The following is an 18,014-nucleotide window of genomic DNA, read 5'->3' on the forward strand; positions in this document are numbered from 1 at the left end:
AACAAAAGGTGCCATATTCGAAGTTGTTTAACACATCTAGATGTAAATGTGTGGAAACAAAAGCTGAAATTTTGAGCTCAAACCCAAATGTCTTCAATGTCAAGCGATAACAATAGAATTGGCCTTGCTGTTCCAATACTTTCAGAGGAGACTGTAATGCTTCCCCCTCTCAGTGGGGGCTTTATTTTATTGTCCAACCTTTTCTCATCGGAATATATATATATATATATATATAAAACTACTAACAACACGAGCAACATGACGCTTGCTAGTGTGAACATAAAGTAAGGGATGTCGCTAAGAGATACGAAAGCTACTAGTCTGGAATAATTTCATTTTGTGGGTGCAGTATCGCCATCACTAAAAGGTTGTAATGTTATTTTTTTTCACATTTCCAGTTGAAAAAATGGAATAAACAATCTCAACCATGAAAAGCCGTATTGTTTTTTATTATGTTGTGCATTTCAGAATTGCGTCTGCATTTTCATACACGCACAATCAAGAGTTTGAAAGTATTCCGTTACAATTCATGTAAACCTCTACCACGTCCTAGTTTGCTAAAAGTGTCTCTAACAACACGAAATAAACCTGAGATGATCGTCCAGACAAAATAACACCTAACCCAACCATGCTTTCCTACATCCAAGCACTGAATCGAGTCGTGTCTGGAAAACCGTCCCAATATATTTTTATTTCATAGCGTAGTCAGGCATGAACATACAGTCTTTGGCAGCCAGTAAAAACCACAATCTGTCGCACAGCACAACAGAGCTGGTCCGCTGAAAGGCAAGTAACAGTTTTTTAAAAATCTGTCTTTGAGAAAAGGCCTCAGAGCTGTAAGACAGTAAATGGAAATGATGGTAAATATAAATATCCCTAACACTAACACATGCTCAACTGATTATATCTGAACTTGGATGAGATGAAATACTAATTAAGGCAAAGCCTGCTACAGGTCAAACCTGAAAATTTTTATAATCAAGACACGCGAGGCTGAATGGTAAAAACAAGACCACCAATAAATAATCCACTGAACAAATATCATACTTGAATAGAACTGTTAATTTTCAGGAAATATTTGGGGGGGGGGGGATTTAACTTGCAATGCAACAGGTTTGATGTGAATACGAAAAGAATGGATAAAAGTATACTTATTGCCAACCTTCATGAAATTGAGCAAAAACAAGCAAAACATGCAATAAGCAGTATTATGAGCAACAGTATGAATATGCTGTAGTTTACTTTGAATTGAAAATTAAAATACCTTTGTTTTTAGCCGTTCTCTGAAGAGAGAACAATAATCTGCGAGTTTTCAAATTTGATCTTAATCAGAAGTGTAGGGTTAACACACATTTATTCGCAGTATTCTTCCATTCTACTATTTATACTAGTTAAAGCATGGTTTCCCAAATTGGTCTTTAGGACCCCCAGACAGTCCACATTTTTGAGGTCTCTCATCTTCTGAGGCATCTCAAATCCTCTGCTGTAGGGAACAGAATTTGAACAGAAGATTAAACGACGTTGTGCTGTACGCTACGTTACATGGGTTCGTTCAACACTCACATAAGCACGACCTGAAACAAACCAATGTAAAGATGCTGCTGGTGGACCGAACACGTGACTACAGAAATCCGCTCCTTACATTTATAATAATGACGTATCGTTTGTCAACGAGTCATCTCTTTTCGGTGGACGTTGATTGACTCGCATGTGTACATGTAATCAAAAGTACGTGTGTGTGATCAGAATGTTTCCATGGAAACCTCTTTTCAGCTTCGGTGTATAAGGGAAGATTAGGAGCAGGAATTAAAATGAATCTTTATCATACGCATATTTGTAGTGCTTTGCTGATTTATCTGAACAATTATAGTCAATTTAAATATGTTTTTCTGTAATAAGTAATGTTATTTTCTTAACTATAAAATTAAGGTAGAGTTTTCAGGCAAAGACACTCAACGATCAAAATATTGCAAACTTTGTTCAGTTTGGAGAAAAATTACCAATGAGCCATTTGGGAACAGAAAGAGTCGACTCTTAAAGTTGCTAAAAGAGAAAAAAAAGTATAACAAAGTTGGATGTTACCATTTTATCTTGCTGGCTCTCTCAGTGAATGTGCATGCATGTAAATCAAACAGCAACTCAGTGCATTATGGGTATTTATGACTACTAGAAGATATCGTGATGCAGTGTGGAATTAAAACATGCTTCAATAGTGAACTATATCGTGAATAAAACCAATTTTGGATAGAGGCTTGATTCTCATCAACAGCCACCATTGTGTGGTATTTTAAGTGTTTAAAAGTAGAACATCTGGATGTCTCTGAGGACCAATCTGGGAAGTACTGCATTACAGCAAGCCTGATAATAATAAATAGGGTATAAATATAGCAAATCAAATTAAAACTGCATAAAAGTTTGCCTTCTGTTCCTTATAAAATTGTTTATTTTGGTAAACACTTGAACATCTGACTGTAGAGGTGGTTTTACTGCTTCTTTTACAGTTTCTTTTTAGCTTCCTTCAGAATTGTGATATGTAACAAGTACAACAGCAGTATCATCTCTGCTGTTTTGTCCACCCAGAGTATCGTGTCAGTTTTTAATTTTGCTCTGAGGTGGTGTGAGGGTCACACTCCTGCGCTCGGTCCTCAACTAGCCTACCCGAGAGGCTCTTTTTCTTGCATAAAAACAGCAAAAAAAATAAAAATTCTATTCTGTCAGTTGATACAGATTATTTGTAACAGGATTTAAAAAAAAAAAAGATTCAATTCACCATACACCTTAAATGACAGACAGAAAGAAAGAATACCCAAATTTTTAGTGTGCTAAAATAAAGTGCGAGAAAGACAGGGAGATGGAGCGAAGGCGAGACGTGAGGCGGAGTGAGAGGCCTTAGCGAGCCAGCGGCGTCTGTTTCAGGGAAATGAGGACGGAGCGCATTCGGGACACGTCCTTGGTCTGGCGGCTCGTCTTAGGGTTGAAATCGCATAGCCGGGCCACTTTCTCCCACTCGGTGCCAGGGCTGTCGTCGTCACACTCCTTCAGGAAGGCGTCCTCTGACGCTCTATACACACACATGTGCACACGATAAAATAATTAGGATGGATATCAAGCATCCTTTCATGGCAACACAGAACACATGCCATGTAATTCATCACCACTAGGAATATATAGTAATACATTTTTTTTTTTAAATCACAAATGATGGATTTTCAATTCATTAACTACAATGAATCCTGTAGATGCAGATATGCACTCTGACCACACAGAACATCACAACTACTTTATATATTCAGCAAGAGGACCTCACACTCGCCCTAGCAAACGTCAACGTGACAGGACGTCATCAAGTTCATTTAAGGTTGAGGAATTTGGGAGACTTACCGGCAATTCCAGCAAAGGATAATTAAGTTCTCAATTCTATGCAACAAACCTGAAATAATTCAATCCATATTTTGTGATTGTTGCAGCCAAAAATCCTTGATTTTGCAGCTGCTTTTTTCAAAATTTGCTATGCAAGTTGCAAAGTTTTTTGTGCTTTTTTTTTTTTAAATGGCTACTTGAAATGGCATAATCGCACTTGTATGAAATTATTTCCCAGTGATGTTTGTTGGTAAATGAGACCTTTTAGCTGTACTCTTGTTTGATGCACATGAATCGAAGAGGGCTTTGGCTGAATGAGTATTGTGATGTCACATGACGCCTCTTGGCCCAAATCTGCGGAAAGATCTGCAGTAATTTAGAAAAATTGCAAGCTCCTCCGGATATTGCAGAGTTTACTTGATTTTGTGTTCCTTTCTGTGATTGCTAAATCCTGGAGGGACTGAAAATTGGGTTTGTTAAAGCACCGGGCAGTCTTCTGTGACATCACGACTCGATTAAAAAAAATATATATCTACTATCTGTCTGGTTCCTATGAAGCTCGGTCCAGATTACAAACCCTTGTGAGCCGAGCCATTTTTGAAAAGAAGCAGATGTTTTCAGAACTATAGACAAGCTATATACGGAGTTCCCCCCCCTTGTTTTTCTTTGTTTTTTTTCTGAGAAAAACGAACAGCGAGTCTCTGGACATGTATTTGATTAAGGAGGAGCAGAGTGATGAGGTCATTTCGCCGATTTGTCCTTGGCAAGAATGTGACAGGAGACATACACAAGGCCCATCACATCAGAGTTGGGCTGTTTGTAGAAAGCCTTATCAGCGATCCTAATGTGCAAGCAGGCAAAGGAAGAAAGGGAGAGAGACGGACAGAAAACACACACACAAAGGGAGGAGGGGAGAGAGAGAGAGAGAGAGAGAGAGAGAAAGAGTCAATTTTACACAAGCTACACATGAAGGAAGGTGGAGAATGGTTAGATTGTGAGAAATATTAATGAAAGAGAGCTTTCAGAGATCAGTTGACAAAACAGCATTCAGGTTTTCTGTCATTAAGAAACAAAAAAAACATGGCTTGTTTTCAGGAAACAGATCAATCTTACGCAATAATTAAATGACTGTTTAGTGTTCTTATGGGGAAAATAATGAATGTTATGGGAATATGCCATGACCTGCCCTAAATATAGCTTGTATTTCTAGCTAGTCTTGTTAAAGTTTAAAATCAAACCAGTTTTTTTCTGAATCAGGTCTGTCTCAAAGTTCAGAAATGTTGGAGTAACCCAGCTTATTTAGGTTCAGAACTAATCAAGCACATTTTACAGTCACTTCCTTGATGACAGTTTGAAAGCAGCATTCTTGATTATCCATCCATCTTCTACCGCTTACTCCTTTTCAGGGTCACGGGGAACCTGGAGCCTATCCCAGGATGCTTCCTATCCCAGGAAGCATCGGGAACAAGGCGGGGTACACCCTGGAAAGGGTGCCAGTCCATCGCAGGGCACAATCACATACACACTCACACTCCCATTCATACACTACGGACACTTTAGACATGCCAATCAGCCTACCACGCATGTCTTTGGACTGGGGGAGGAAACCGGAGTACGGGGAGACTGGAAACCGGAAACCCCTGCAGCACGGGGAGAACATGCAAACGCCACACACACAGGGCCGCGGTGGGAATCGAACCCCGGACCCTGGAGGTGTGAGGCGAACATGCTAACCACTAAGCCACCGTGCGCCCATTCTCGATTATACAAAACCAATTTTTTGATACTCATGTGAACTGATTCCAATTATTGTCCAAAAATCTGGAACAGATATATCTCAAATTAAGTCTGTAGTCAAAATGCCAATCGGAACACATTCAAGAGTCAGGACTTTGTTCAGCAGCATGCCTTGTCATCACTTGTAGAACGCTCTGCAGGTTGCTTTTGTTTAACCATTGTTGTGACCGTCTGGCTTTTCAGCACACGTACAAAACCCGAGCAGGCTCGTCAGGGCTAGCTTGCGGTGACGTGTTGAAGTGTGACCTGCCTGAACCAGCTGTTAGAACAAAGTCTGCCAGGTACCTACTTTAATGAAATCTTCCAGAAGCACGTTTTGTCTAAATGAAGACAATCCCAGATGCTGATCTTCAAACGGCTTATTCATTGAGCTACATATTCACTATCTGGATTTGCTGCTGTTAATTCAGAGGTCTATGATCACAAGATAGTGTCTGATTATTGTGATGTTTCCATCTGAAAGACACGATACTGTACAAGAAATGGATAGAATCTATTGAGTAACGAATAACACCATTTACCGTGCTGTTATATGACAAGAAATATTTTTACATTTTATGATGTATACATTTTTCCTGACTCGTAAAAAGCCAACGTGTGTAGTGCAGCTGATGACGAGATTCAAAAGGAGTTGTCTGTTATAGATACAGCATTGAGCTGTGTTGCACCACTTTTGTGGCCATTTTGTTTAAACATAAGCAAAAGTATTTATTTGTTTCCAAATGAGAAAAAAAGTTAAAGATAAGTTATCTTGTTCCCACTGATTTGTCTACCCCTGCCAGTGTTTCTCAAACAACTGACTCGACGTCTAAAATGTATTCTTGTATCAGCAGTTTTGCTTTTATTTGAAGGCAATAAATAAACAAATAGCAGATATGGCAACCCATTATTTATTAGTTAACTACATTTTTAAAAGAAATAAATACTTTGTGTAAGACCTTGTGAATAACAATCATGCTACTATTTGGCGAGATTTAGTTGAAACAAAGTCACCAAAAGCCATCATACCTCCCTTAATTATGGGAAAGGTTTTTTACTACACTAGCTACGTTTCCATCCACGTATTTTTATGGAAATTTTGGGATATCGCATTAAAAAAATGTGTTTTTTGTTAAACGCTGGATGGAAACACCAGATGCGAATAAAATCTCCAAAATGCAAATAAAAAAACTTAGGCGGATTTTTTTTTATTCTATAAGACAACATGCGCATAAACTACGATGGAAACACATTTACCAAATAAATTCCTCAATGCGCATTAAAAACGTCGTAACAAATCATGTGATTGGATAATTGGCTCAGAAAAGTAAAAGTGGCGGAGAGCGAGACGTGTCGGTTTCCCTGGAAGTGACTATTTTGTTCTCTTGAACACATGGGATGGAAACAGTGCTTTGATGGCAAATGTTTTATGTGATACTCCAATTTTTCACAGAAGTTAAATTAGCAACTTGGATGGAAACAGCTACTACTATTCTGGCACAGACGAAACATTGAACAAGCTCAAAGAGAACATATTCCTTCAGTTTCACTGGTGTGTTTTGCAATGACCTTGTGGTGAAATACCTGTTGTTGACTTTATTCTTCTCCATTTGCTCCTGCTGGTGAGTGTGCCAGTCCTCCAGCTCCTTCTTTGCCTTCTGCCTTAACTCAGCTTCTGCTGCCTTGGACGCTGTATCTGTAAACCAAAATAAAAACCTCTGTGCAACTTCTACGGTACTAATCAACTGGTTAATATTATATATATTTTATATATGTGTATATACATATATACATACAGAGAGAGCAATGGAATAGTTCCAAAGGGTTCAAAAGAAATAACATTTAAATTGCAAGTACGAAGTTAATCATGAGATTTTGTTATTTCAAACTGAACTGAAATATTATCTAAATTAGATTACAAGTGTCCTATCAAATGGTCCTTGACAATTATCACAACATATCTGCTCTTCAAGGTAAAATCTCCAGCGTGTGCTGCACGACTCATAATCCAGAATAAGGACAAAGCCGGGCCGTGTTATTAGGTCATACCTAACTGTTCCAGCCGTTCCTTCTGTTCCTCTCTCCACTTGCGTAAACTTTCAGGCTCCTGCCGCTGCACGTCGGCCTGGGAGATGGCCGCGTAACCGTCTGCTATGTCGTTGGACTCCTGAAGGGATTGAAATCGCACGCTAAAGGAATAGTTCAGCCAAAAATGACATGCACAATACACATTCTCAAATCAGCCAAGATTTTTTTTTTCCCCCAGATGTGCACCAAACAACAGCTAGTTTAAAAAAAAATCTGGTGCCCTACTTAACTATAAGCAGCTCCTTCTCAGTCCCACCCACTCGTTTTCTACTGGCTCACAAGACTGATGTTTGAGAATCCACAGGTCATGAAACTAACTACTACCAGAAAAACCATCTCTCACATCCCACGTCCTTTCCCCTTCAGTGAACTGTCTTGGCATGAATTTCATTTGTTTGGTCTGACTGTTTCATTTGAAAAACGAACATGCTTCTCCTGTATTGGCTTGGCAAGAGGTCAAAAATTTAATATTCTATCGCTAAACTGTAGATGTCTTTTCTAACAGAGTAAACTACCCATTACAAGACACAGCAAATTACTTTTAATGGCTGAGAGCGAAAAAGCCAACTTTAGCGATATTTAAATTGTTGTTTAAAAAAAAAAAAAAAACCTGAGAAAACATATGGACTATGTCTTAATACAACAAAAACTTACAAACTCACATTTTATTCTGTGTCTGAATCTCAAACCATGGTCTATCAGGCTCTGGGAATGTTCTTCAATGCCTAAATGCATAAGGCATGTTATATCCTAAGTAGTGAATAGGAAGTCATTTGGGAAGGACCTCAACTAGAGTGTGTGTTTGTATATATGGATGATTATTATTATTATATGGATTTCAGCAACAATGAAACATTTCTATGGTGAAATGAATAAAATGGAATCTGAAGCATCAAACTTTATGGTAAATATTGGACAGCAGAAAAGGACACCTAAAAAATGTGTATGTATATATGTGTATATTATATATGTGTATATTATATTTTATATATATATGTGTATATTATATTTTATATATATGTGTATATTATATTTTATATATATATATATATATATATATATATATATATATATATATATATATATATATAGAGAGAGAGAGAGAGAGAGAGAGAGAGAGAGAGAGCTCTAACAATTCTTTCTGAAATTAGGGTTGTATCACTTGTAACACTTTTGTGGCATTTGACCATTCTGTGGTCTGCATTATTTCATCCTCCACCCATACATCATACTCTTGGGTAACCAAATTCAGCACAGGTCCTTATTTACAACATGGGCACTTCTTCGTCTTTTATATTCGCTTAGTCAGAAAATATAATTTTATGAATCACTAACATGAAACTGACTGTTTTAATGGATCATCACTGGTTAAGAAACCATTTACAGTAAAGAGCAACGGCAAAAAGTTTGATTCTGCACTTCGGTGTCTTGTGGAAAATTGTTAATCAACAGAAGGAAATGTACTTGGTACTGGCTTATTAGTACACACAGAGTATAAATAATGTAAACAATGATGTACAGCCTGGATAATCCAGTTGACCGCAAAATCATATGGTTTTAAATAGATATTTAAAGTTTCTTTTGTAGGAAAAACAACTGAAGAACCCTTACCTGAAACAGTTCTCCATTCATAGTTGCTCCTCCAAACTCATCTGCTTGGGGGGGGGGGGGGGATTAAAAAAGGAAAAAAAACATCAGCTCTCTCCTTGCTACTCTTGTTGAGAAATGGTTCTCCTGATTTCAGAAACACTACAGGAGTGTCACTGGAATCCTGAAAATCTTGTTTGGCTGCTAGTCATAAACGCTCAAAACGGGAATGTTACAGTAGCTACCGTTGAGGACGCTTTGCATACTCAAACGTCAAAAATGATAAACCAACAGGACAACAATATCAAGAAAAACTATCAGAAATGTTACGTGCACCTATAATGGTTTTGAAACGTGCCTAATTTTGTTTTAAAGGTCTCATACAATAGATTTACATGCATCCAAGGTCAAAAAATATTTTAACGTGCTCATAATTGAAATTGTAGCATTACCTGTTCAAGTCTCACAGGAGTGCCTGTAATATAGGAAATTACCTCAGGAGCCCATGTAAATTTAATCCCAGCTGGACAGGGCTTATTACAGATATCCGCCTTATAAACTAATCCAGTCCGAATAGGGTTTAAGAGCTCCGAAATGTTTGAGAACCACTGAACTACATACAGTGTGTCAAGGGGTGTACAAACTTTTGCACTTGCTTTTAAAAAAATAACTGCTCAATTCTTGAGTTCTTATAATAACGGTCAAGTTATAACGGCTTTCAATTAAAAGTTAAATACTATTCAATGTTCTATTCAAAAAAAGACTTTAGTTCCTCTGGATAAACTAATGTATTAAAACAGGGAGGTTCACAGTGAGATGCGGATATTTATAACCAACTGTAACTAAATAGCTAAACATAAGCGCTAGCTAATTACAGTATAGGTTAACATAAAGCTGTGACAATTATTTATGTAATTAATCTGCTCGCATAAATCCTATTGTGTTGGGTTGAAGTTCCTGTGGGTGGGTGAGTAGCTAACTGAAGTACAAGATGTTAAGCTACTTAGCATTGGCTATTTAGCTAGCTAGTTCAGTTGAAAGCATCAACTCGGAAGAGTTCACAAGATAAAACACTACCGCGCGACGTATTTAATGAAAACTTTATTGAAATGGGGTTCTTATGATGTGTTTAAAAAAACAAGAAGAAACAAAGCTTGTTGTATTAGGTTGTTTGTTTAGCTAAGGTAGCTAGCCGGTTGATTAGCACAGCTGTTACCTTGGAAAGAGTTCGGACTCGGATGTGACGGTTGGGATTCTTGTTGGTCGCGCGCCGTGAACTCGAAGCCAAAGTTGTCCTCGTCGTTCTCGATGCCGGCGATCTCGTGCTGTTGCTGCGCGAGGAACGCGGCCGCGGGGTCTTCTTCCGTCTGCAGTCCGAACGCATCGGCCATTTTCCACACAGTGACTGACTCACTGACACTGTACTTATTCGCTCGCTCCAGCTGCGGCTGTGTGTATATGTGTGTGTGTGCGCGCGCGCGTGCGTGTGTGTAGCTAATTCAAACCGGCTCCGCTGGTGCTAAATAAAAGCGCGCGCGAACACGGAATTTCAAAAATAAGTGGTCAATTGATTGTTTTTTGTTTTATTTTAGGAATATCCAGAAGGAGCAGGTGGGAAACCTTCATAAGTCGTATCCCAAATCACTCACACAAGTGCACTACTAAGAATAAAAGCTCCTTACTACATAGTGGAAGTAAGGGAGCGAGATGTGTACCTTATTTGTTGCGTTTTGTCGTCATCTAGTGAACGTCTGTGGAACTGAACCGCATTTTGTAAACGGAAAGATATACAGAAACAGCTACTTGTATATGTGTGTAAGTGGGGAAGTTTTCGGTAAGGAGATGTTTATGTAATATCGATGGAAGGAGTCTCCAGTGTCAGAGCCTTGTTACAGGCTGTTTATAGCAGTTATGACGTGATAACAGTTGACCAACTGCGGTGGTATAAGAAGAATAAAACACCTTCGGTCATACTATTAGAGGAAAACTTCAGGGTGGTAAGAGTAACTGCACTTAACGTCAAGATGCATCACACCAGCCTGCCATTTATTATTTTCCCATAACAGCACACCAAAATAAAAAAGTGTTTTATTTCTTACATAAAACATGATAAAACAGAGACTGAAATTCCACCATATTAGTTGCTGGCTCAAATTTAGCCTATTACCCAAAAACACTTAAAATTCAACATAGAAGCAAATACTCACATCTATCTCCGAACCCAGTTGGAGATAAAAAGACACCAGCCGTGAGTGAGAAGAAGCAAGGGTCCAGATTTATTGGTTCCGTTCCACCACACGAGATCCACACCGATGAGAATTCTCAGAAGTGATCTGACACCCGGAGCTCAAGCTCCAGTATTTATACTGTATTTACACAGTAGATAACCAATATATTTCAAATAGACTATTATATCAATACCAATAGGGTTAAAAAAGAGCTCATCTACATTACCATTATGTTTTGAAAAAGGCCTTTCCAATTTACCATTAGGTTCTGAAAAAGGGCTTTCCAAGTTACCATTATGTTTTGGAAAAGGGCTTTCCAAGTTACCATTATGTTTTGGAAAAGGGCTTTCCAAGTTACCATTATGTTTTGGAAAAGGGCTTTCCAAGTTACCATTATTTTTTGAAAAAGGGCTTTCCAAGTTACCATTAGATTCAAAAGTGGAGAGACAAAACAATTTAGAGTGACCTTGGTCTCACTATTATCTCGTGGGGGGGGGGGGGGGTATCAGCTTGACTCAGCTACCCTTATAAATGGCTCCTCATGGTTTTCTCTTAAAATTAAGGCCTTCCTTGCAAGACAAGAATCTTCACCATCTGAATTATGAGTAAGTTACATTTTTCTGTATTTCTAGTTTATAATTTATTTTCATATTTGCACTATATCTCTATTTTATATATAGTTATACTGTACTGTACTTCCTACTTCATAATATCATTATATTACCCTTCTACTATCCTACATATCCTACTACTCTTTATTTTTATATTTTATTATTCTAAGATATTACCCTTATAATATCTTAGTACTCCTTTTTATTATTCTTATAAAGTTATAATGTTATGTGTGTGAGAGAGAGAGAGACAGAGAGAGTGTGTGTGTGTGTGTTATGTCTACATGCCCGCCCTTGACTGTACGAGAGAGTGTGTGTGTGTGTGTTATCACTCCTCAGCTCTTATACTTTTTTTGACTTTTTGACTAATAAACCATAGTGTGTTACTCTTAAAAGATCTTTAAAGTGTGAATCCAATTCGTCAATATCCGCCTAATACCGCTTCTGTGTGTCTAGGTGCCCGTCGTCATTCCTTCTTCTCCCCTTTACTGGATCTGGATCTGGATCTCGATCTGGACACTCATTATCAGCTTGCGCATCTCACTGCTGATATCATGGCGCTACTTAACTTTCTTCGCAGCACCCCCTCTGGAAATGGAAATGCGGGGTTCCCCCCCCTCCGATACAGAATCTACCCCGTGAATGTGTGTATTGACGCCTCTACACAACCAGAACCTCCCTCCAGCTTTCAGTCTGAGGAAGATGTCACCTTCTCTGATCTGGGCTCTGACCATTCTTCCCTCTTCTCATCTGTCAGTCCGCCCCACTCTCAGTGGTCTTCTCTCTTCACCTTTGCTGACGATCCCATGTCCCCAGGACGCACCCCATTTTCTTCCCCCTACCACTCTCCTCAAGATTACGCACCCACCAGTCCTGTGAATTATCAATAAAATTACATATTACTCATACTAGGTCTCCCTCATGTTTATTTCATGTCATTTTTATCCACAACATAGTCATCTCTTAAGATTTGTTTGTTTCAGGTTTAATAATAATTTTGAGATTCTTGAAAATAAACTTGAATGTAAAACAACAAATAAAATTTGATCCTTTCTTTCTTTGGATTTTTTTATGTGAAGTGTTATTGTGGAGATTTATTGTTTGTTTGTAGTATATGTTATTATTTTTTTTTATATGTGCTTATATGCAGTCGTAAAGTCTGGAAAAAATCATAGATCTAAAAAAAAAAATTAACCAATTTAATCAGTTTTGCATTTCATTTGCAGTTATAATAGCCATGTGCTTTGTGGAGTAAGACCAGTTTTGGACTACCATGAAGCATGACCACCCCAGTAGGACATGATAATGATGATGATTGTTAGAATTATTATTATTATTATTATTATTATTATTATTATTATTATTATTATTGTTGTTGTTGTTGTTGTTGTTAGTATTAATATTGCTATTAGTCATTGTGGTCACCAATGACATATAATGTGAAACTGAATGACTTGGTAAATAATAATAACAGAAAGTCTACTGTAACATCTCTAAGAAATCTGAAAGTTCAGTGCGTCACTGTCCAATGGTGAGGATTGTCCTTAAGTGTAATGTCGTGCAGGAATAAACTAGTTTATCTAGTTAAAGCAGACACAAACAATTCCTTGCCCCAACTGACCGCAAAAAACAAACAGCTATATTATATTCATTATTTCTGAATATCAATAAATTCAGTATTTGGAGGCACAACATTGGATTTTTTCAGTTCATTATTAGCTACTGTTAGCTAAAGATTTATTCAACACTAGCGTAAACACTGAATTCATAACGGATAAGTCATTTTTGTGTGGATTCATATTTTGCCCCACCCTAAACTGTCGTCCCAAGAAAGTCACAGGGTGTAACATGGCCACCCAGCTGTAAAAGGTCTGGCCACGCCCATGATCTGGCGTCATCACCGCTCATTTGCAAACTAATCTGTGATTCACTGACTTGGTGTGCTCTGCATGCCCTACATTCCTACACCTTGAAAACGTCAGACTCACTTAGTCAGTTCAATACAAAGAGCAAGACATCATTGCAAGACACAATCTGGTTTTATGGGGAATCTACGTATAGCAAATAAAATAAGATTGGTGTGGACTTGCTTGACTATAGAGACCTGATATAGAACATAACAGTCTATTTTTTCCTATTCAAAAGCCTTCTATAAGGCACAACTTTTGGTTTTGGTGATTATTTCTGTAAGGCTATATATATATAAAAAAACCCTTTACTATAATTGTAATAGTTCTATCAAGTTGAAGTATGACACTTCCCCTAGATTTGATTTCACTCGTGGAATTAGACAAGGCTGGCCTGTCTTCCCTTATCAGGTTTTACTTGCTTCCTATATTTCTAACAGTGATCTTTGTGGTATCTCTGTAAAATCTGTAATAATGAACAATACTGAAAATGGTGCGTTAAACATTTGAACAACACATTTAAAGTCAACTGGATAAGACATTTTGTTAATAATCTTGTCCCTAACCATATTTTCTCAAAACCAGGTGGCTTAAGGGTTTTTTTTTAATTAATTTGCAATTACAACATTATCATTATTATTATTATTATTATTATTATTATTATTATTATTATTATTATTTTTTTTTTTTTTAAAGGGGTTATAATTTGACAGTGATTTTTATAAACAAATGCTTTTGGTCTGGTCTCTCATTTTTAAACACAATTTCACACCTCACATATAATCCATCTGGAATAATAAGGACCTGTCATATAAAACCAAATCTCTTCTCTTTGACAGTTGGTTTAGAAATTGTATTATGTTTCTGGCTCAAGTTTTCAATCAAAATGGATCAATTTGTAATTATTCAGATTTTAAAAAATGTTTTACAACATGGAATTCCTATAACCAAAAGAGCTTGCCATCATGGCTGATGTAGTACCATGGGGAGTTGTTATGCTTTTCAAAGGGTTTTGTCCTGTGATGGTTTCTCTTCCATTTGTAAATCATTTATAGGCAAACAGTGTCTTTCATCAAAATAAATCAAGAATGTGTCTCCATTCCTTATGTCAGTCGTTCTCAAACTTAGGGCTGTGGCTCCTTGGGGCGCCACCAGGGGGGCCACATAGAAATTATAGACAATTATTTAAAAATATATATATGTAATGTAATTTTTGGTTTTCTGGAATATGAAAAAAAACCAATGGCGTTTTTTTTCTTTATATATATATATATATATATATATATATATATATATATATATATATATATATATATATATATATATAAGCACAGTAGCATATTCATAAATATAAATTCTCGAAGTTGTAAACCTCTCTTTTTTGGTCTTCAAATGTGAGCTTCAGAGTAATTTTGAGTCTATTGCACAGCAAGGACACTTAGAAGCAGTAAGCACTTTTGCTGTGTATGAAGACTTGGGGATCAATTGGGACTAATATTAGTGTCTGTGAACGACTTTATATACTTTAAGGACTTTTTATATTTGTTTATTCTTTCCTTCTTTTCTCCTGGCTTGTTTATACTGTGTTGTGTTTACACTGGCATAATAGATTTATTTATTTATTTATTTATTTATTGAAAAGAGAAAGAACACCGTTGCGAATTGAGACGCGGCCATTTCACGTTAAGGTGCGTGCATCAGTGGCCACGTGACTTGTGACGTGTCTGTCCGAGTCCTGCTAAAAATCCAGGAGGGAGCGCGCGAGCCGCTACGCGAGGAGGCGACCTCACACCTCAAGAGTTAAGCTACTGAAAGTTTTCTCCGTGTCCAGTCTGTTCAAGCTCGATAAATAAACACTTTTTTACGACGTCTAGACACACCAAAGGAGCACAGGAGGTAATTACACAGCTTTTTAATCTGATTTTTTTTAACGTGTTTTAATTGAGAGACTGACGAGTTAGAAGCTGATGCTGGGTTTTTTTTGTTCTCGTCAAAACGCGTCAAGATTCTTTCTCAGAGGGGTCAATACTTTGGCCAAAGATCATTTTCCACTAATAACTTATGTTTTTAGTAGTGTAAAGGTGGCTAGAACTTTCCTCAGTTTCTCCTGCGTTTAGCTGTTTTCTCTAATGTTAGTTACCCACTACATTCATTCATTTATATTTTGTTTAAGTTAATACAAACGTTACAGTTATAAGGATATTAAAACAAAAATAAAAATCGTAACATCATCAGCTATGAACTCCTCTTTACACAGAAACAGAGACTGTATTATACTCTTACAGTGTTACAGTATTCGTATTGCCAAGTGCATTCTCCTAAAGGTGATGGAAGTCGCCACATGACGTCACAAGTCGAATCTGCATGTTATTTGAATCGTCATGGTTATTTGCATATCACAACAACATTTGACATGAAGAAAGAAGCTTTTCAGAAGTATAGATTAGTTTTGTTAGAAAATAAGTGATTTACAACTAACATTTTATAGAAAGAAGTCGTCTTTGGTTACGGCCCCACGATTTATTTGTGTACTTACAAAGTGCTGTAATTTCTTTCAAGGACACAGATAAAAATAAAGCAGTGGTAGTGAGGAAAATGATTACAAATGGAGTAACTCGCATTTATTACTGTAAATATCGCCAAGAAGAGAGTTTAAAATGAAGTGTGCGGTTGGGACAAAAATGGTGATTAGTTGTCGTGAAGAATAGTGATCAGTGATTGGTTGTCGGGAAGAATAGTGATCAGTGATTGGTTGTCGGGAAGAATAGTGATCAGTGATTGGTTGTCGGGAAGAATAGTGATCAGTGATTGGTTGTCGGGAAGAATAGTCATCAGTGATTGGTTGTCTGGCAGAATAGTCATCAGTGATTGGTTGTCGGGAAGAATAGTGATCATTGTCGGGAAGAATAGTGGTCAGTGATTGTTGTCGGGAAGAATAGTGGTCAGTGATTGGTTGTCGGGAAGAATAGTGGTCAGTGGTCAGTCAATGGGAACAACAGTGTTCAATGATCGGTTGTCGACAAAAGTTGTGATTAGTAATTGGTCATTGGGGACATTGGTGATTAGTGATCTGTTGTTGAGAACAATAGTGATCAGTAGTAGTCTGTCCGGATAAGTGATTGGTCCTTGGGAACAAAGGTGAGCCAATTGGTTGTCAAGAACAGCGGCTATATATAAGTTGTTGGGAACAAAGGTGATCAGTGATTGGTGGTTGGGAACAATGCTGACTAGTGATTAGTCATTGGCACTCTCTCAGGCTTTACATGCTGGTGGGTATGTTTGTTTAGACTTTTATTTATTTATTATAAAGAATTATTTTGCCTAGCATTTACACATCTTGTGTTCAGTTCCCTTAAGGCTTCTGCAGTTTATTGAAACAATTCCATGATACAACTTACTCAGATTTTTTTTCAGTTCTTTTAAAAAATAGGAAGGAATAGTTGTTTTTCTTGGCCCTGTCATTTACTAAACCTGGTATAGAAAATGCTGAGCAGTATAAATACTTCAGATTTTTGTTACAGATACCAGCCTCCTTTCCTCGTTGGACGAAATCCAGTGCTTGAACTTGGTTTTAGGGTCTCTGGTTGTTCTATTCGTGTAACTTGAATATCAAGTACTAGTGGAAAAAAACCACATGCGTTATGCGGATATTTATTATAAGCGTCACCATGTTTCCCAGTGTGAACACGCTACTGGCACCAAAAGTATGCTGATTTTCATTATTAATTTGACCTTTTGTCCACTAATTATCAAAACGGGCTGGTGAAGACTTACAATAACAAAACGGAGTTGTGATGAGGAAACTCAGAAAACTCAAAAACTGCAAGAAGATGTGAAAAATATTGTGAAACTAAACCGAACCATTTTGAACAGCAGTGCAAGACTAACGGAAAATAGGGGCAGGATGGAGAGCATTTCTGTGGTTTGACAGACGATCATAGATGCTTTGCCTTTATAAACTCCCGAATAGCAGCAAGCAGCAGGGGAGAGTTTGCTGAACGAGCTCCATTCAGAATAAGGTTTTGGGTTTCTGAATTGAAAATGCCAATTTATGAAGGTCACATCATTTTTGTTGCATCAGGAGCTGCAGCTTTACTGTTTCAGTTCCAGGGAATAACTGCTAACCGCTATCCGGTTCTCATTTATAAGACGGGATTTCTTTCGAGGTTAACCTGGACATGCTTCTCTAAAACATTTTTCACGATTTCCTGTTGAAGCGTTGCCCTTTTTGTGAACTACAATAACAGAGCAGCAGTAAGGAGATTACTACAGAGAATAGGGCTTTTATGCAGCTCTCTTACACAGAAATGGATGCTGTTGCAATCCATCAAGTACATCAGATTTGTTTCCAGAACATTTGCAAGCCGCTTCGGCTGTATTCAGCACACTGACCTTAACCGTGTGATGTCAGTGGTCACAGTGCTGAGTGGATTCCCCCATTTTTCTCCACAATTTGG

General features: G+C 37.6%; 1 protein-coding gene across 3 annotated transcripts; it reads right to left on the reverse strand.

Annotated features, from left to right (window-relative positions):
* Positions 1-430: 430 nt before the first annotated feature.
* Positions 431-10,473, reverse strand: cltb (clathrin, light chain B). 3 transcript variants are annotated; one of them, XM_053651145.1, is made up of 6 exons: positions 10,028-10,473; positions 8,836-8,879; positions 7,186-7,303; positions 6,721-6,832; positions 4,148-4,201; positions 431-3,061 (listed from the first exon to the last, which is right to left on the reverse strand). In XM_053651145.1, exons 1-6 carry the CDS (start codon positions 10,200-10,202, stop codon positions 2,890-2,892), a joined length of 675 nt encoding a protein of 224 aa, XP_053507120.1. In that variant the 5' UTR covers positions 10,203-10,473; the 3' UTR covers positions 431-2,889. The 3 variants fall into 3 exon arrangements, with proteins under 3 accessions (XP_053507120.1, XP_053507129.1, XP_053507138.1); XM_053651154.1 differs by having other exon boundaries at positions 8,836-8,876; positions 10,028-10,462; XM_053651163.1 differs by lacking the exon at positions 4,148-4,201 and having other exon boundaries at positions 10,028-10,459.
* Positions 10,474-18,014: the final 7,541 nt, after the last annotated feature.

The sequence above is a fragment of the Ictalurus furcatus genome, chromosome 2 (genome assembly GCF_023375685.1).
Source record: "Ictalurus furcatus strain D&B chromosome 2, Billie_1.0, whole genome shotgun sequence".
In the NCBI taxonomy this organism is placed as follows: Eukaryota; Metazoa; Chordata; class Actinopteri; order Siluriformes; family Ictaluridae; genus Ictalurus; species Ictalurus furcatus.